The sequence below is a fragment of the Lagenorhynchus albirostris genome, chromosome 8 (genome assembly GCF_949774975.1).
Source record: "Lagenorhynchus albirostris chromosome 8, mLagAlb1.1, whole genome shotgun sequence".
Classification (NCBI taxonomy): Eukaryota; Metazoa; Chordata; class Mammalia; order Artiodactyla; family Delphinidae; genus Lagenorhynchus; species Lagenorhynchus albirostris.
Genome location: NC_083102.1, coordinates 105,658,250 through 105,678,717, shown reverse-complemented (window position 1 = coordinate 105,678,717; position 20,468 = coordinate 105,658,250). Strand labels below are relative to the sequence as shown.

Sequence of the window (20,468 nt, the reverse complement as noted above, 5' to 3'; positions counted from 1 at the left end):
TCCCCTGCTAGATTCAGACTAGTGCTTGGTGGTCTCCTCCTAAAATGAATGAGAAGAAGGAATCAGCAGTTACTCCTCACGGCCTGCCTTGTTTGAGGTGTGTCCTATTATAAACCATACTTTACAAATGTGAAAAATGAGACACGAGAATGCAAGGTAACATGTCTGAGGTAATACTGCTGCAAAATTTTCTTCTTTAGCCTTTTCATGCAATGGATTACATTGATTATTGAATGTTTAGACAGCTTTGAATACCTGGGATAATCCTAGTTGGTTATGGAGAACATTCTTTCTTTACATCTTTGGATGCAGTGAGCTATAATTTTGGTTAGGATTTTTGCAGCTACCCATGATATATCGGACTGTAGTTTTCTTGTCTTTTTCTGGTTTTGTTATTGGGGCAATTCTGGTCTCAAAGAATGAGTGAGGAAGTGTGCCCTCTGTTTCTCTTTTCTGGAGGATACTAAAGAGATTTGGGATCATTTCTTTCTTAAATGATTGGTAGAGTTCACCAGTGAAAAAATCTGGGCCTGGTGCTTTCTCTTCTGGAAGGATAATTATTGTTTGAATTTCTGTAATAGATATGGGCCTATTAAGATGATCTGTTTCTCCTTGTGTCAGTTTTGGTATGATGTGTCTTTCAAGCATTAGTCCATTTCATTCAAATTGTCAAATTTGGGATCATACAGTTTTTCATAATAGTCTATTATATTTTTAAATGATGGTCCCTCTTTCATTTCTGATGTTGGTAACTTATGTCTTTATATTTATTCTTAGCCTGGCTAGAAGTTTATTGATTATATTAATGTTTTCAAAGAACCACCTTTTTGTTTCATTAACTTTCTCATTGTCTCTATTGATATTTCTCTATTTCTTATTTTAAGATTCATTAATATCTGCTTTAAGTTTGTTACTTCTTCTTTCTTTTGGTTTATACTGCTCTTCTTTCTCTAGTATCCTAAGGTGAAAGCTTACATTTTTGGTTTTAGATCTTTATTTTTCTAAAAAATATGCATTCAATGCTATAAGTTTCCCTCTAAGCATTGCTTTCACTGCATCTCATAAATTTTGATAGGTTTTATTTCAATTTTCACTAAGTTCAAATTATTTTTAATATCTCTTGACATTTCTTTTTTGACCCATGTGTTATTTACAAGTGTGTTGTTTGTTTAATCTCCAAATACTTTGGGATTCTCCAGCCACTTTCTGTTGTTGATTTCTAGTTTATTTCCATTGTGTTCTGAGAGCATACTTTGGATGATTTCAATTCTTTTAAAATGTGTTTGAGGTGTGTTTCATGTCCCTGAATGTGATGTATCTTGGTGAATGTTCCATGTGAGCTTGAGAGGAATGTGCAGTTGACTCTTAAATAACATGGGTTTGAACTGGGCAGGTCTACTTATACCTGGATTGTTTTTAAGAAACATATAGTCAGCCCTTCAAATTCTTGGGTTTCGCATCTGTGGAATCAATCAACTGGGATTGAAATTTCCATTCATTTTACTACTACATTTTATATGAGGAACTTGAGCATCAGCAGATTTTGGTATATGCAGGGGCTCCTGGGACAAATCCCCCTCAGATACCAAGGGATGACTGTATTCTTCTGCTGTTGGATAAGTATTTTATAAGTGTCAATTAGATACAGTTGATAATGATGGTGGTTCCGTTCAACTGTATGCTCACTGATTTTCTGTAAGCAGAATCTGTCAATTACTGATAGAGGTCTGTTGAGGTCTCCAACTATAATAATAGAGTTGTTTATTTCATCTTGCCATTCTATCTGTTTTTGCCTCACTTATTTTGGTACTTTGCTGTTATGCACATACACATTAAGGATTAAGTCTTCTTAGAAAATTGACCCCCTTATCGTTATGTAATGCCTCTCTCTATCCCTGATAATTTTCCTTGTTTGAAGTCTGCTTTGCCTGACATTAATATAGCTACTCCAGCTTTCCCTTCATTAGTGTTAGTGTGGTATAGTTTTCTTCATCACTTTACTTATAATCTATGTCTTTCTTTTTAAAGTGGGTTTCTTGCAGACAACATATAGTCAGTTGTTTCTCTTTATCCCCTCTGTCATTTTCTGTTTTTAATTTTTATAGTTGCATTTAATCCATTCACATTTAAAGTGATTATGTGTATAGTTGGATTAATCTCTCCCCTTTCTGTACTGTTCTCTATTCATTGCACTTCTTATTTTTTAATATTCTACCCTTTTTCTGCCTTATCTGGTTTAATTAGGCATTTTATATGATTCTGTTTTCTCTCATTTCTTAACAAATCGGTTATACTTCTTTTTAAAAAATGATTTTAGTGGTTTCCCTAAGGATGGCAACATGTATTTACAACATGTATTTATAAGTCCACTTCTAAATAGGTCTATATTATTTTATGAGTGTGTAGGTACCTTAAAATATTTCATATTCATCCCTTCTAACATTGATGTCACTCATTTCACTTATCAATAAGCTATACGCATCCAATATATTGTTTCTGTTGTTAGTTTGAACACTTATATATTAAATCAAGTAAGAAAAATAAAAATAAAAGGGTTTATTTTACCTTTATGTGTTCCCTCTCTAATGCCCTTCATTTCTTTACGTAGATCTCAGTTTCTAACCTGCATCATTTTCTTTCTCTAAACTTTAAAAAAATTAAACTTCTTTAAACATTTTTTGAAAGGCAGATCTACTGGTGAAAAATTCCTCATTTTTGTTCATTTGAGAAAGTCTTTATTTCTCCTTCATTTTTGAGGAACAATTTTCCTTAATACAGAATTCTAGCTTGGTGATTTCTTTATTTCAACATTTTAAATATTTCACTCCACTCTCTTTTTGTTTGCATTGTTGATGACAAGAAGTCTGCTATAAATCTTGTACTTCTTTCTTCATAGGTAAGGTGTTGTTTTTCTCTGTGTGTGTTTCAAGATTTTTTCTTTGATTTTCTGTAGTTTGAACACAACATGCCAGGTGAAAGTTTTTTTATTATTTATCCCACTTGGACTCCTCTGAGTCCTTGATCTATGGTTTGGGGTCTGTCATTATTTTTGAAAAATTCTTAGCTATTTTCACCTCACAAATTATATCAGTCTTGTGAACTGAAATCACATGTTTTTTATTACCAATTCATACTCTCCTCTAATAAGCCATTCATCATAGAAGACCTGCCACCTTACACTTCCTCTAGATCCATCTCTGCTGAGACCATTGCATCAAAGTGAGAACTAATCTCAAACTGATTTTTCCAATTTTCTCTTTGCACAGTGCTGAGTAGTGGGAACTTTAATTGTAACTGATCAATTTTTGTCTTTTATATAGTGTGCAGAATGTTTATTTTCACAAAACGTAAATAACATGTGTGTATATATATATGGGCATGTATATGTTATATATATATATGTTATATATATATATGTTTTATATATATATATAAAATGTTATGATTCCTTGCTTGGAAGGATGGAATCTAGGGCAACAAGAAAAGGGGGAGTGAGACATGGTCTTCCTCTTATCTTTACCTTTTTTTCTCTCCTTTTCTTTTTTTACCTAAGTTATTTATTTAATTCATCTCCTGCTACAAGAAAAGTGATTGAAAATCAGTCTACTGGTCATCATTTGATGCAAATAAAGAACATGGGCTTAAGGTCCTATACATTTTACTGGTCCATGTGCAAGAATAGTCCAAATCTGAGCTGTGGTCCATGATGTAGAACAATGGTCCAGGTTTTCTTTATTCATCTTCATTGCAGGTCAGAAGTGGCTTCAAATGAGGGTTATGGAATAAAGAATGGTTACCATATCTCTAGGAAAATGGCTTGGACCTGATGCAGAGATGGGGATAGGCAAAAACTTGGGTTCTTATGTTTTCTCTGGTGCAAACAGGAAGGCGTTCAGCAAGCTGACTCCCACCCTGGGGAACATGACAAAGTAAATAGGGGACTTCCAAGTGTGAGCTAAGCCCTCCTTGCTTGAGGCACCTCTAGACATGGGAAGCCCCAGATGTGGTTGGGACATACCTAGAACCCTGGAAACCCAGAGTCTAGCCACCACTCCATTTTCGACCTGATTCAAAGCTATCATTGCCTCTTTATTATTCTAGAGATTATAAAGAAATTATTATTCCTGATTAAAAACAGAATTATCAAATTTAAAATCATTGTGATAGCAGTAAGCAGCGAGTTATATTCCTTAGAAAATCAATGCAATGAAATACATCCTCGGCATACATACATACTCAATTTTTCTCAGAATTCAGAAGAAAGTAATAGAAACTAGGTGTGATGAGAGAATAGTTAAGTGAAAGAAGGTGGAAAGTAAAATCCAATCTACAGAAAATTATAACTTCATGAAACAGTCACTTTTACAAATTACAAGATTTTTTTTTAATCCAGAAAGTGACATAGTTATTTATCAGTTACTAGTTTTGGATTCCTTTCAACATTTCTGAAGACACAAGTCAAGATGAAGCTGATAATTGCCCAACATTCGATCTGATAAAAACATAATGCTGCAAACGAAGGAGAACTTTCCTCTGGTGAATGGTGGACTGAGGGGGTAAAAATGAAGCACGTTTTCACCTCATGGAACTGAGAATGCATGAAGAAACGTTGATAAAATATCTGATTAACTTAACCACAGATGTTCACAAACTGAGTTTTAAATAGATATTTATGGTTTTCCAAAGCAACCAAAGCAGCAGCCCATCTTCATGGGATCAGCTAGTGAGTATCAAAATTATCTAATACACTCTATCCCCTACTGTCAAAAGTGAATACTCTCAAGTGCTTGGCATTCTGTAGAACAGTGGTTAAGGAGAAGCTTGAAATGTGTTTTCTCTTGTCCAGCAAGTTAACATTTTCTGATAAGTTTCTGTTTTCTCTCGAAGGACCTACTCTTCTCTTGATGGTAAGTTATTCTCTTTAAGGACACGCTGTCCCCCTGCCCCTCCCCTCAACTACAGTAGTATGCTTTATTCAGAGGTTTCTGTAGGGCACAAATATCATGATATGATAATGCAAAATACATATGTACATTTTAGTTAGCAGTTGGTTGGTCTCCTTATATAGATTTTAAAATACAAATCAAAATAAAATTCAGATGGAATAAGGACTTAAATATATAGAGCATCAAATTACTGAAATAATACAGGAGATAACTGAAACTCTGAGCTACACAATAAAAGCAGACATAATGATTTGCTTAAACACCAAAAGCTTCAAAAAGTTTAAACAACAACAACAACAAAAGTTTAAACAAATCTCAAAATAGAGAAATAACTTCTGCAATGCAAAATAATCAATATAAGGGCAAGAGATTTCATTAAAAATAAAGGTAAATATTACATTGAATAAAGGCCAGGAAGAAGAAATTCAGGAAAGCAAATGTAAAAAATGTGATAAATACAATGAAATGCTCAAACTAACCAGCATTCAACAAAACAAAATTTAAAATAATATGAATGTTTTGTCTATACATTTAATTCATGAAATTTGTTAAATGTAAACTATTCAAATTGATGGAAATATAAACATTGGACTAATATTCTGTATTGTTTTGGATTTTGCTTTCTATTTGATGGTAAGATTTAGAGACTTTTTCATGTCTGTTTATAGATTTATAACTTTTTCAAAATACCTTCATAGCACATATTCTGGATTCTTCATAATTTATTTGTCATTCCTATGGGGATTTCAAGTTGTCCTCACTTGGTTGCTATGCCAGCAATTCTATACGAGAAAACCTTATCCATACAATTTGGTTTCGATGTGTTTTCTTAGCACTCATTAATTCTCCTGAAGAAACCTGCTCCTTTTCCTAAACTTTAATTCAGGAAACACAAGGATAGTCACCTAATTTTATAACTTTGTTTTGTGTTATTGAGATCTGTATTGTTAATCTTATGATCTCACAGTTCTTCCTCAGTTTGGTCATATTTCCTTATGCTAACAAAATCTTCTTTTGAGAGGTAAAAAATATTTTTTATTCTTACTGAAGATGCACTTAAAATATTTTCCACTAAATTTTACTTTTGTTGTTGGCACCAAATTACTGAGAAAAGGGCAAAAGAAACAACTTTATTCAGCCATATATAATTACAAATCAGTTTGTTGGTATTTAGTAATATTGGTTCTTATTATCCATTATCCTAAATTAAAATTTAGTATATTTACAGACGATCAGAAACACTAGGAAGTTAAAATTACATATTATTTCTTTGCTCTTGAAATTACATTTGATAAGTTTTTGTATTTTTTTAAGGAAAAATCTGTGTCTTCAGCACTTTTTGATGTAGCATTACATTAAGAACATCTTCCATGTTATTAAATATTTTTTGAAAGCATGTTAATACCTACAAAACATTCCATCTTATGCAAGTACCACGTAATTTATCTGTGCCTTTATTACTTGATATTAAATGTGTTTCTAATTTCTTCTATCCCCAAACATTCTATAATAAGCATTCTTGTACATTAATCCTTGTTAATTGCTTTATTTCTTTAAAATAATTATTATAATGCTATATAAGTAAAGTATGCTGCGGGCACTCAAAACCATAGAGAAAACAGTACATCTAAATGTATTAGTGTTTAAGAATCATAACACATCGAGGGGGATTTTAAGTGAATGAACCTAGTGATTAATTTTAAGAACATAAAACTTGAGACAACCAGCTATTATGTGCTCCCTAATGTGAAGAAATAAGAAGTGTAGCACATCAACTATGAAGAACTCTTACCAATCAAATCTGAATCAAAACTGTAGTTCCCAATCACTAATTTGTTAAAAAAGAAAAACATGAAAATCAGAGAAATATGTTAAAAATAAAACAGGAATTCACACAGAAAAATGCAAAATTTTGTTAACTCTACAAGGCAAATGACCACCCACAAGGAAGAATAAACTTCATGGAAAAAAGAGAGAGGGACAACCTATAGATTTAAAGACAAGAGAATAATCAACCAAGCTATCAATACTCTGAGCCCTGTTGGGATTCTGATTTCAATAAAACAACTTTGGAAATAAATTATGATATCATGCAGATATATACACTGACTAGATTTTTTAATATTAAGGGTTTATTGTTAAATTTGTGGGTGGATAGCTGGAAAAGCTTTTGTCTTATTTTGTATTTTTTTAGTCCTTATGCTATTTTTTCCCCGATGAAATGTTACGTTTAGGATTTTCATCTATACTATTTAGGTAACTATACTATTTAAGTAACTCTGAAGTAATCCTAAAGTAACCTTAAAGTAATCGTGTTTTGGGCAGAGCCAAAACACGATTGGACATATGTTGATAATTATTGATCTTCTCTATATTTACATATTTTTTGAGAATTTAAAATACCACAAAAGGGAGCAACAGGAAATGAGTTTACTATTTCGGTGGGGAATAGATAATACAGTCTTGTTATATATATATATATGGTTTATCCTGAAGAGATTTGGGAAAGGAAGTGATATGATGGGATTCACAAGTGAGAGTGCACTCTTATGAACATGGACATGAATTCATCCAGGAACAAGGAGACCATTAATACCTTCCTCAATTTCTATAATTCCAGTCCCCTCTCTGTCACATTCTTATGGGCTATAATTTCTCTACAGAATGATAATAGAATGATAAAGAAAATAAGAATGAATTAAAAATGAGATGTGAAAGCCAAAGGGACTCCTTGGTAGAGGCAAAGAAGCCCTTATTTTGCAGCAGGAGTGCAGAGAAAGCCAAACATGAGGCCTGAGATTTATTAGTCTGTGCGACTAACTTCAAAGGAGGTTAAACTTGGCAGATTTGTTATACCAAGGGCATTGCCCCCATTGGGAATATCTGAAGCTTTAACACACAGAATCTAGACATGCGGATGATTGCTCCTGAAGATTTTGATTCCTCTGACTCTTCTGAACCTTCTAAGCCTGCAGAAGTGTTCCATTCCTTTTTGCTAAGAGCAGTCATCTCAATAATCCTGAAAGGCAGCAGATATACCACTCAAGATCTGCCCTCACTTTCCCTCCTGGCCACTTGGCTTATACCTAGGTTTTAAGTCATAATATCAAGCAACTGAGGATGCACTTGGCTTCATAAACAAAGTACTGTAATTTAAAGATGCTGCAAAACTATCTGACATGTATCAGTAGCCATCTGGGATGTATGAGTGGCACTGTGTTAGAAGAGTCTTTATCAAAGGGACTGGAACATAGAATTGGAAAGGGAAGAATTTATTTACCTGAGAATATTCTTTGGAGATAAAGGATTTAGTGTCCTGGAAAGAACCTCAGGAGATTGTACAAACTAATAAGGTGGCTCCCAGTGGCATGGTACACACAGTGGCCAAGCTGAGCAAAGTTGAAATGCATGAACTGCAATGTCAGATGATGGATAAAGAAATTAAAAAGTTCAGAGAAGTAGACATGCTAGAATGGATGTAATATGTACAGTCAGAAGATAAGCATGATGGTTATGTTCCCTGGGAAGGCACAAAGGACACAAAATTTATCAAGGCCATATGAATGGCCTGGTGAGACAGGAAGCAGCATCATTAAAAAGTTCAGGGGCTTCCCTGGTGGCGCAGTGGTTGAGAGTCCGCCTGCCGATGCAAGGGACACGGGTTCGTGCCCCGGTCTGGGAGGATCCCACATGCTGCGGAGCAGCTGGGCCCGTGAGCCATGGCCGCTGGGCCTTTGCGTCCGGAGCCTGTGCTCTGCAATGGGAGAGGCCACAACAGTGAGAGGCCCGTGTACAGAAAAAAAAAAAAAAAGTTCAGTAGTGTCTCTACTTTTCATTTTAGGGCTGGAGATAGAAAATACTGTTACAGAATTTATCTAGCTGAAAACAGTGTCCATGCATGGACTTTAAAATAGTAGAGTCTAGGTGGCAGCAGTTAACTGTCAGTAACCAGGTGGTACTTAACCACATATATTGTGATCACTAGCAAAGTTGGAGTAATAGCCCTGGGAACCAGATACACAGGGACTTACAAGGATGGTTAATAGAATATGACCTCCCTAGGGGCAAAATAGATTGGTGGCTGACAAAGTCACTACTCAGCTTGAACCAGCAGAAGAAATCAAGGTTTGGTGATTGGGCATCTGAGGATAGCCACCCTAATAAATATGTCATGATTCCTTGCATAGGTTTCAGACTGGGGACCATTGTTCAGAATCAGAGCCCACTAAACACTGGTTCCAAGTGGAACAATTGCAATACCATAGCATGTATACAAAGCAATGATTTGCCGCATTTTTCCTCAAGAAAATTATGGCCATTTACTCACTTGACTATAAATTGGGAGATGGGGATTACTCATATTTTTAGCACTGTTGGTATAGGTTATAGGGTTTCTGTGATATTGAACTACGAATACTTTGAAACATTATTGTGGCCTTCCTATATGTATGGGGGCATATGGGAGACAGGTAATAAATCACTTACATAGACCACCTGATGGTCATTTCCCTGGACCCTGAATGTTTAATTGGTATTAACATACTTGGAAGTTAGTACAACTTCCAGATTGGGTCCTTGGTTGTAGATAACTACCAAAATAGGGAAAGCCACATGGAAGCCTCTGAAACTGTTCCTGTCATGAGAAAGTAAGTAAAAATATATAAATAAAAATTGTATCATATATGTATTATATAGAGTTTAGGAGATTTATATCAGCCATGAGTTTCTAACAGATGCAAGGATGGTGGTCCTTATCACATCCTCAGTTAAGTTACCTAGCAATGATCTTGCAAATACCAGATGGATCCTGGAAGGTGACTGTAGACCGCTGCAAGCTCAAACCAGTAGTTGCCCTGATTGAAATTGCCATGATGGATGTGGTAACTTTGTTAGAACAGATAGAGCCTCAGGTTCTGGTATATGGACATTGTTTTGGCATATGCATTCTCTTCTATTTCAGTAAGAAAAGAGGATCAGGGAGAGTTTTTGCTCACTTCAAATGTGTAATAAACACTTGCAAATTTTGCTGTTGAGCTGTAATTCCTTTTCCTCTGCTGTAATGTAGTCCAAAGGGATCTTGGACTATCTAAACATTGCAGAGCGCAGCACATGAATCCATTGCTTTCAGGATAGCATGTTAATCTCTTCAAATAGTTAGTACTATGAAGGCCTTCGTGAGACACTGTTTGGAGGATGGAGTGGTCATGATGGCAGAGAGAGAGGCCAACAGCATAGATTCTCACTAACTAAGCCTAATCTAGCTACTGCTACCACCAAATGTCCAACCTGTAAGAAAAAGAGACCAAAACCAAGCTCCAAAATTACATAATTTCTTGAGATTTACTATCTACCTGGTAACAAGTTAACTATTTTGAATAGCTTCCATCCTGAGAATATCACTGGTCTTGTCACTAGAATAAATTATTATATATTTCTGCCAGTGTATATGGGTTTCAAAAATATTCCTGTTCTGCTACTTGTTTTTCAAAGAAATGAGTTTTATGGAAGGTGTCATGGTTTATTTTATACCTCAAACTTGACTGGGCCACAGGGTGGCCAGATATTTGGTCAAACATTACTCTGGGTGTTATCTGTGAGGATGTTTCTTTTTTTGTTTGTTTTTTTCTTTTTAACATCTTTATTGGAGTATAATTGCTTACAAAGGTGTGTTAGTTTCTCCTTTATAACAAAGTGAATAAGCTATACATATACATTTATCCCCATATCTCCTCCTTGAGTCTCCTTCCCACCCTCCCTATCCCAGCCCTCTAGGTGGATGCAAACCATGGAGCTGATGTCCCTGTGCTATGCAGCTGCTTTCCACTAGCTATCTATTTTATATCTGGTGGCGTATATATGTCCATGCCACTCTCACTTCGTCCCAGCTTACCCTTTCCCCCTCTCCATATCCTCAAGTCCATTATCTACATTTGTGTCTTTATTCCTGTCCTGCCCCTAAATTCTTCAGAACCATTTTTTTTTAGATTCCATATAAATGTGTTAGCATATGGTATTTGTTTTTCTCTTTCTGACTTCACTCTGTATGACAGTCTCTAGGTCCATCCACCTCACTACAAATAACTCAATTTTGTTTCTTTTTATGGCTGAGTAATATTCCATTGTATATATGTGCCACATCTTCTTTATCCATTCATCTGTCGATGCACACTTAGATTGCTTCCATGTCCTGGCTATTGTAAATAGAGATGCAATGAACATTGTGGTACATGACTCTTTCTGAACTACGGTTTTGTCAGGGTATATGCCCAGTAGTGGGATTGCTGGATCGTATGGTTGTTCCATTTTTACTTTTTTAAGGAATCTCCATATTGTTCCCCATAGTGGCTGTATCAATTTACATTCCCACCAACAGTGCAGGAGGGTTCCCTTTTCTCCACACCCTCTCCAGCATTTATTGTTTGTAGATTTTTTGATGATGGCCATTCTGACCGGTGTGAAGTGATACCTCATTGTAGTTTTGATTTGCATTTCTCTAATGATTAGTGATGTTGAGCATCCTTTCATATGTTTATTGGATATCTGTATATTTTCTTTGGAGAAATGTCTCTTTAGGTCTTCTGCTCATTTTGAGGTTGGGTTGTTTGTTTAATTGGTATTGAGCTGCATGAGCTGCTTGTAAATTTTGGAGATTACTCCTTTGTCAGTTGCTTCAGTTGCACATATTTTCTCCCATTCTCAGGGTTGTCTTTTCATCTTCTTTATGGTTTCTTTTGCTGTGCAAAATATTTTAAGTTTCATTAGGTCCCATTTGTTTATTTTTCTTTTTATTTCCATTACTCTAGGAGGTGGGTCTAAAAGGATCTTGCTGTGATTTATGTCATAGACTGTTCTCCCTATGTTTTCCTCTAAGGGTTTTATAGTGTCTGGCCTTACATTTAGGTCTTTAATCCATTTTGAGTTTATTTTTGTGTATGATTTAAGGTAGTTTTCTAATTTCATTCTTTTACATGTAGCTGTCCAGTTTTCCCAGCACTACTTATTGAAGAGGGTGTCTTTTCTCCATTGTATATCCTTGCCTCCTTTGTCAGAAATAAGGTGACCATATGTGCGTGGGTCACCTCTGGTCTTTCTATCCTGTTCCATTGATCTTGATTTCTGTTTTTGTGCCAGTACCATACTGTCTTGACTACTGTAGCTTTGAGTATAGTCTGAAGAAGGGAGCCTGATTCCTCCAGCTCCATTTTTCTTTCTCAAGGTTGCTTTGGCTATTTGGGGTCTTTTGTGTTTCCATATAAATTGTGAATTTTTTTGTTCTAGTTCTGTGAAAAATACCATTGGTAGTTTGATAGGGATTGCATTGAATCTGTAGATTGCTTTGGATAGTAGAGTCATTTTCGCAATGTTGATTCTTCCAATCTAAGAACATGTTTTTTCTCTCCAACAGTTTGTATCATCTTTAATTTCTTTCATCAGTGTCTTATAGTTTTCTGCATACAGCTCTTTTGTTTCCTTAGGTAGGTTTTTTCCTAGGTATTTTATTCTTTTGTTGCAATGGTAAATGGGAGTGTTTCCTTCATTTCACTTTCAGATTTTATATCATTAGTGTATAGGAATGCAAGAGATTTCTGAGCATTAATTTTGTATCCTGCTACTTTACCAAATTCATTGATTAGCTCTAGTAGTTTTCTGGTAGCATCTTTAGGATTCTCTGTGTATAGTATAATGTCATCTGCAAACAGTGACAGTTTTACTGCTTCTTTTCCAATTTGGATTCCTTTTATTTCTTTTTCTTCTTAGATTGCTCTGGTTAAAACTTCCAAAACTATGTTGAATAATAGTGGTGAGAGTGGGCAACCTTGTCTTGTTCCTGATCTTAGTGGAAATGATTTCAGTTTTTCACCATTGAGAACGATGTTGTCTGTGGGTTTTTCATATATGGCCTTTATTATTTTGAGGTAAGTTCCCTCTATGCCTAATTTCTGCAGGGTTTTTATCATAAATGGGTGTTGAATTTTGTCAAAGGTTTTTCTGCATCTATTGAGATGATCCTACGGTTTTTCTCCTTCATTTTGTTAATATGATTTATCACATTGATTGATTTGTGTATATTGAAGAATCCTTGCACCCCACTCGATCATGCTTTATGATCCTTTTAAGATGCTGTTGGATTCTGATTGCTAGTATTTTGTTGAGGATTTTTGCATCTAACTTTCTTAGTGGTATTGGCCTGTAGTTTTCTTTTTTTGTGAAATCTTTGTCTGGTTTTGGTATCAGCGTGATGGTGGCCTCATAGAATGAGTTTAGGAGTGTTCCTCCTTCTGCTGTATTTTGGAAGAGTTTGAGAAAGACAGGTGTTAATTCTTCTCTAAATGTTTGATAGAATTTGCCTCTGAAGCCATCTGGTCTTGGGCTTTTGTTTGTTGGAAGATTTTTAATCACAGTTTCAATTTCAGTATTTGTGATTGGTCTGTTTATATTTTCTGTTTCTTCCTGTCAGTCTCGGAAGGTTGTGCTTTTCTAAGAATTTGTCCATTTCTTCCAGGTTGTCCATTTTATTGGCATAGAGTAGCTTCTAGTAATCTCTCATGATCCTTTATATTTCTGCAGTGTCAGTTGTTACTTCTCCTTTTTCATTTCTAATTCTATATTTTGAGTCTTTTCCCCTTTTTTTCTTCATGAGTCTGGCTATTGTTTGTCAATTTTGTTTATCTTCACAAAGAACAAGGTTTTCATTTTATTGATCTTTCCTATTGTTTCCTTCATTTTTTTTCATTTATTTCTGATTTGATCTTTATGATTTCTTTCCTTCTGCTAACTTTGGGGTTTTTTTTGTTCTTCTTTCTCTAATTTTTTTAGGTGTAAGCTTTCGTTTCTTATTTGAGATGTTTCTTCTTTCCTGTGGTAGGATTGTATCGCTATATACTTCCCTCTTAGAGCTGCTTTTGCTACATCCCATAGGTTTGGGGTCATCGTGTTTTCATTGTCATTTGTTTCTAGGTATTTTTTGATTTCCTCTTTGATTTCTTCAGTGATCTCTTGGTTATTTAGTAGTGTATTGTTTAGCCTCCATGTGTTTGTATTTTTTATAGATTTTTTTCCTGTAATTGATATCTAGTCTCATAGCATTGTGGTTAGAAAAGATACTTGATATGATTTCAATTTTCTTAAATTTATGAATGCTTGATTTGTGACCCAAGATATGATCTATCCTGGAGAATGTTCCATGAACACTTGAGAAGAAAGTGTATTCTGTGGTTTCTGCATGGAATGTCCTATAAATATCAATTAAGTCCATCTTGTTTAATGTATCATTTAAGGCTTGTGTTTCATTCATTATTTATTTTCATTTTGGATCATCTGTCCATTTGTGAAAGTGGGATGTTAAAGTGCCCTACTATTATTGTCTTACTGTAGATTTCCCTTTTATGGCTCTTTGCATTTGCCTTATGTATTGAGGTGCTCCTATGTTGGGTGCATAAATATTTACAATTTTTATATCTTCCTGTTGGATTCATCCCTTGCTCATTTGTAGTGTCCTTCTTTCTCTCTTGTAATAGTCTTTATTTTAAAGTCTATTTTGTCTGATATGAGATTTGCTACTCCAGCTTTCTTTTGATTTCCATTTGCATGGAATATCTTTTTCCATCCCCTCACTTTCAGTCTGTATGTGTCCCTCAGTCTGAAGTGGGTCTCTTGTAGACAGCATATATATGGGTCCTGTTTTTGTATACATTCAGCCAGTCTAAGTCTTTTGGTTGGAGCATCTAAACCATTTACATTTAAGGTAGTTATCGGTATGTATGTTCCTATTACAAGTTTCTTAATTGTTTTGGGTTTGTTATTGTAGGTATTTTCCTTCTCTTGTGTTTCTTGCCTAGAGAAGTTCCTTTCGCATTTTTGTACAGCTGGTTTGTTGGTGCTGGATTCTCTTAGCTTTTGGTTGTCTGTAAAGGTTTTAATTTCTCTGTGAAATCTGAATGAGATCCTTGCTGGGTAGAGTAATCTTCGTTGTATGTTTTGCCCTTTCATCACTTTAAATGTCATACCACTCCCATCTGGCTTGCAGTGTTTCTGCTGAAAGATCAGCTGTTAACCTTTTGGGGATTCCCTTGTATTTATTTGTTGCTTTTCCCTCCCTGCTTTTAATATATTTTCTTTGTATTTAATTTTTGATAGTTTGATTAATATGTGTCTTGGCGTGTTTCTCTGATAGTATCCTATCGGACTCTCTGGGCTTCCTGGACTTGATTGACTATTTCCTTTCCCATATTAGGGAAATTTTAAACTATAATCTCTTCAAATAGTTTCTCAGTCCCTTTCTTTTTCTCTTCTTCTTTCAGGACTCCTATAATTCGAATGTTGGGGCATTTAATGTTGTCCCAGAGGTCTCTGAGACTGTCCTCAATTCTTTTCATTTTTTTTCTTTTTTCTGCTCTGCAGTAGTTATTTCCACTCTTTTATCTTCTGGGTCACTTATCTGTTCTTCTTCCTTAGTTATTCTACTATGAATTCCTTCTAGAGAATTTTAATCTCATTTATTGTGTTGTTCATCATTGTTTGCTCTTTAGTTCTTCCAGGTCCTTGTTAAGTGTTTCTTGTGTTTTCTGCATTCTATTTCCAAGATTTTGGATCATCTTTGCTGTCATTACTCTGAATTGTTTTTCAGGTAAACTGCCTATTTCCTTTTCCTTTGTTTGGTCTGGTGGGTTTTTACCTTGCTCCTTCATCTGCTGTGTATTTCTCTGTCTTCTCATCTTGCTTAACTTACTGTTTGCGACCTCCTTTTTGCAGCCTTCAGGTTTGTAGTTCCTTTTGTTTTTGGTGTCTGCCCCCAGTGGGTAAGGTTAGTACAGTAGGTTGTGTAGGCTTCCTTGTAGAAGTTACTGGTGCCTGTATTCTGGTGTATGAGGCCGGATCTTGTCCTTCTGGTGGGTAGGACCATATCCGGTGGTGTGTTTTGGTGTGTCTGTGACCTTATTATAATTTTAGGCAGCCTCTCTGCTAATTGGTGGGGTTGTGTTTCTGTCTGGCTAGTTGTTTGTCATAGGGTGTCCAGCACTGTAGCTTGCTGCTCGTTGAATGGAGCTAGGTCTTAGCATTGAGATGGAGATTTCTGACAGCTTTTGCCATTTGATATTACGTGGAGCTGGGAGGTCTCTGGTGGACGAGTGTCCTGAACTCGGCTCTTCCACCTCAGAGGCTCAGGCCTGACACCCGGCCAGAGCACCAAGACCCTGTCAGCCACACATCTCAGAAGAAAAGTGAGGGAGAAGGAGAGGGAGAGGGAGAGAGAAAGAAAGCTATTAAAATAAAATAAAGTATTAAAAATAAAAAAGGAAAAAAGTAATTAAAAAGAAGAAAAAAGAAAGAAAGAAGAGAGCAACTGAACCAAAACACAAACCCACCAATGACAGCAAGAGCTAAAAACTATACTAAAAAGACAAAACAAAACAAAACAAAATGGGCCGACAGAACCCTAGCACAAATGATAAAAGTCAATCTATACAGACAGAATCACACAAAGAAGCATGCACAAACACACTCACAAAAAGAGAAAAAGGAAAAAAGTATATATATATAAATGAAGAGAGCAACCAAATCAATAAACAAATCTACCAGTGATAACAAGCTCTAAATATTAAATTAAGATAAACATAAAGCCAGAAACAAATTAGATGCAGAAAGCATACCCCAAGTCTACAGTTGCTCCCAAAGTCCACCTCCTCAATTTTGGGATGATTTGTTGTCTATTCAGGTATTCCACAGATGCAGGGTCCATCAAGTTGATTGTGGAGATTTAATCCGCTGCTCCTGAGGCTGCTGGGAGAGATTTCCCTTTCTCTTCCGTGTTCGCACAGCTCCTGGGGTTTAGCTTTGGATTTGGCCCCACCTCTGCCTGTAGGTCACCTGCGGGCATCTGTTCCCTGCCCAGACAGGGCGGGGTTAAAGGAGCAGCTGATTAGGTGGCTCTGGCTCACTAAGGCTGGGGGGAGGGAGGAGTATGGAATGTGAGGCGAGCCTGCAGTGGCAGAGTCCGGAATGACGTTGCAACAGCCTGAGAAGAACTGTGTTCTCCTGGGGAAGTTGTCCCTGGATCACAGGACCCTGGCAGTGGCAGGCCACACAGGCTCCTGGGAGGGGAGGTGTGGATAGTGACCTGTGCTTGCACACAGGCTTCTTGGTTGCTGCAGAAGCAGTCTTAGCATTTCATGCCTGTCTCTGGTGTCTGCACTGATGGCCACAGCTTGTGTCCATCTCTGGAGCTCATTTAGGCGGTGCTCTAAATCCTCTCTCCTCGTGCACCTGGAAACAATGGTCTCTTACTTCTTAGGCCATTCCAGACTTTTTCCCAGACTCCCTCCCAGCTAACTGTGGGGCACTAGCCCCCTTCAGCCTGTGTTCATGCAGCCAAACCCAGTCCTCTCTTGGGATCTGACCTTGGAAGCCATGACCTCAGCTCCCAGCCCCCACCCACCTGGGCGGTTGAGCAGACAAGCCTCTCAGACTGGTGAGTGCTGATCGGCACTGATCCTCTGTGCGGGAATCTCTCTGCTTTGCCCTCTGCACCCCCATTGCTGTGCTGTCCTCCGTGGCTCTGAAGCTTCCCCACCCACCTACTCCCCATCTCCGCCAGTGAAGGGGCTTCCTAGTGTGTGGAAACGTTTCCTCCTTCACAGCTTCCTTCCAGAGGTGCAGATCCCATCCCTATTCTTTTTTTTTTTTTTTTCTCATTAAACTTTTTTAATGGGTCTCAAATTCTGTGACAGATTTTTGGTCAAGTTGTTTCCATTAAAAAGTACTGATTTTAAAAACTAATAACTTAAAACTGCCACACACAAAACAAATGGTCCACAACACATTCTCCTTTCCTTCTGAAGGTTTTACGATGCATTGTTATCATTAACCAGTCTTTTGCTATTAAACTTAAATGGCCAATTGAGACAAACAGTTCTGAGACCGTTCTTCCACCACTGATTAAGACCGGGGTGGCAGGTATTGGGGATAATATTCATTTAGCCCTCTGAGCTTTCTGGGCAGACTTGGTGACCTTGCCAGCTCCAGCTGCCTTCTTGTCCACTGCTTTGATGACACCCACAGCAACCGTCTGTCTCATGTCACGAACAGCAAAGTGGCCCAGAGGAGGATAGTCAGAGAAGCTCTCAACACACATGGGTTTGCCAGGAACCATATCAACGATGGCTGCATCACCAGATTTCAAGAATCTGGGGCCATCTTCCAGCTTTTTCCCAGAACGACGATCAATCTTCTCCTTCAGCTCAGCAAACTTGCAGGCAATGTGAGCCGTGTTACAATCCAGCACAGGTGCATAGCCAGCACTGATTTGGCCTGGATGGTTCAAGATAATCACCTGAGCTGTGAAGCCAGCTGCTTCCATCGGTGGGTCATTTTTGCTTTCACCAGCTACATTGCCACGATGAACATCTTTGACAGACACGTTCTTGACATTGAAGCCCACATTGTCCCCAGGAAGGGCTTCACTCAAAGCTTCATGATGCATTTCAACAGACTTCACTTCAGTTGTCACATTGACTGGAGCAAAGGTGACCACCATGCCAGGTTTGAGAACACCAGTCTCCACTCGACCCACAGGGACAGTGCCAATACCACCAATTTTGTAGACGTCCTGAAGGGGCAAACGCAAGGGTTTGTCAGTTGGGCGAGTTGGTGGCAGGATGCAATCCAGAGCTTCAAGCAGTGTGGTTCCACTGGCATTGCCATCTTTACGAGTGACTTTCCATCCCTTGAACCACGGCATGTTAGCACTTGGCTCCAGCATGTTGTCGCCATTCCAGCCAGAAATTGGCACAAATGCTACCGTGTCTGGGTTGTAGCCAATTTTCTTAATGTAGGTGCTGACTTCCTTTACAATTTCCTCGTATCTCTTCTGGCTGTATGGTGGCTCGGTGGAATCCATTTTGTTAACTCCAACAATTAGTTGTTTCACACCCAGAGTGTAGGCCAGAAGGGCATGCTCACGGGTCTGCCCATTCTTGGAAATACCTGCTTCAAATTCACCAACACCAGCAGCAACAATCAGGACAGCACAGTCAGCCTGGGATGTGCCTGTAATCATGTTTTTGATGAAGTCTCTGTGTCCTGGGGCATCAATGATGGTCACATAGTACTTGCTGGTCTCGAATTTCCATAGGGATATATCAATGGTGATACCACGCTCACGTTCAGCTTTCAGTTTGTCCAAGACCCAGGCATACTTAAAGGAGCCCTTCCCCATCTCGGCAGCCTCCTTCTCAAACTTTTCAATGGTTCTCTTGTCGATCCCACCACATTTGTAGATCAGATGGCCAGTAGTGGTGGACTTCCCCGAATCTACGTGTCCAATGACAACGATGTTGATGTGCGTCTTCTCCTTTCCCATTTTTGCTTAGGTTTAATGGTGGTTTTCACGACACCTGTATCCTGGCGGCAAACCCGTTGCGAAAAAGCCCATCCCTATTCTTTTGTCTCTGGTTTTTCTTTTTTCTTTTGCCCTACCCGGGTACATGGGGAGCTTCTTGCCTTTTGGGAAGTCTGAGGTCTTCTACCAGTGTTCAGTAGGTGTTCTGTTCCACATGTAGTTGTATTTCTGATGTATTTGTGGGGAGGAAGGTGACCTCCACATATTATTCCTCCGCCATCTTGAAGGTCCCTTTGTGAGGATGTTTCTGGAGGAGATTAATGCTTGAATCAGAAGACTGAGTAAAGCAGATTGCCCTCCCTAAGGTAGGTAGGTCTCACCCTATCAACTGAAAACCTGAAAAGAACAAAAATATACTGAGTTGTTTTTCCTGTCTGACTGCCTTCTGGCTGGGGCATTGGTCTTTTCCTGCCTTCAGACTCAAAGTGAAATATCAAGAGCTCTTAGTTCTCAAGCCTGTAGTCTTTCTACTGGAACTTACAGCATTGGCTCTCCTGGTGCTCAGGCCTTTGAACTCAGACTGGAATACACTATCAGCTCTTCCTGGTCTCCATCTTGCTGACTGCAGATCTTGGGACTTCTCAGCCTTCATAATTAAGTGAGCCAATTTCTTGTAATAATCTCTTCAGGGAGAGAGAGAGAGAGAGGGGGGGAGAGAGAGAGAGAGAGATACCCATCTCCTATTGGTTCTGTTACTCTGGAGAACCCTGAATAATACAGTAGGAGCTTAATAATAATAATAATAATAATATAATAATACAGTAGGAGCTTCTTCTGTAGGAGTTTTGATGAACTTCATGCTCAGGGATGTCCTTGTCTGTAATTACTGTTTAGTATTCAAAACATGGCCTCTTTGTGTGGCTGTGGCTCTACATCTCAGGTTTAGTGTGATTGTAACTCTGTTGTCCTGCATGCTATAGGCCTTGCCTTCTGAAGTAACGATTCATTTTTAATACTATGCTATTCTGGAATATTGTTTTCTGAGATCTATTTACTTTGGATCCATTTACCCCTGGCATCTAAGCAGTCTTTCTGTGGGATTCCTAGTGCTCCTATCTTCTCAGCATGGATTATGTCCCCAGTAGCTTTCCTTCAGGGTAGGTCTTTGTCTTTCTGAAAAAGAC

General features: G+C 37.7%; 1 protein-coding gene across 1 annotated transcript; it reads right to left on the bottom strand.

Annotated features, from left to right (window-relative positions):
• Positions 1-17,707: 17,707 nt before the first annotated feature.
• On the bottom strand, positions 17,708-19,366 carry LOC132524916 (elongation factor 1-alpha 1-like). The gene has a single exon (XM_060157533.1). It carries the CDS (start codon positions 19,303-19,305, stop codon positions 17,917-17,919), a length of 1,389 nt encoding a protein of 462 aa, XP_060013516.1. The 5' UTR covers positions 19,306-19,366; the 3' UTR covers positions 17,708-17,916.
• Between the last annotated feature and the right edge of the window lie 1,102 nt (positions 19,367-20,468).

Coding starts and splice junctions, on each gene's coding strand:
- LOC132524916 (XM_060157533.1), bottom strand. CDS start 19,305: ATGGGAAAGGAGAAGACGCACATCAACATCGTTGTCATTGGACACGTA.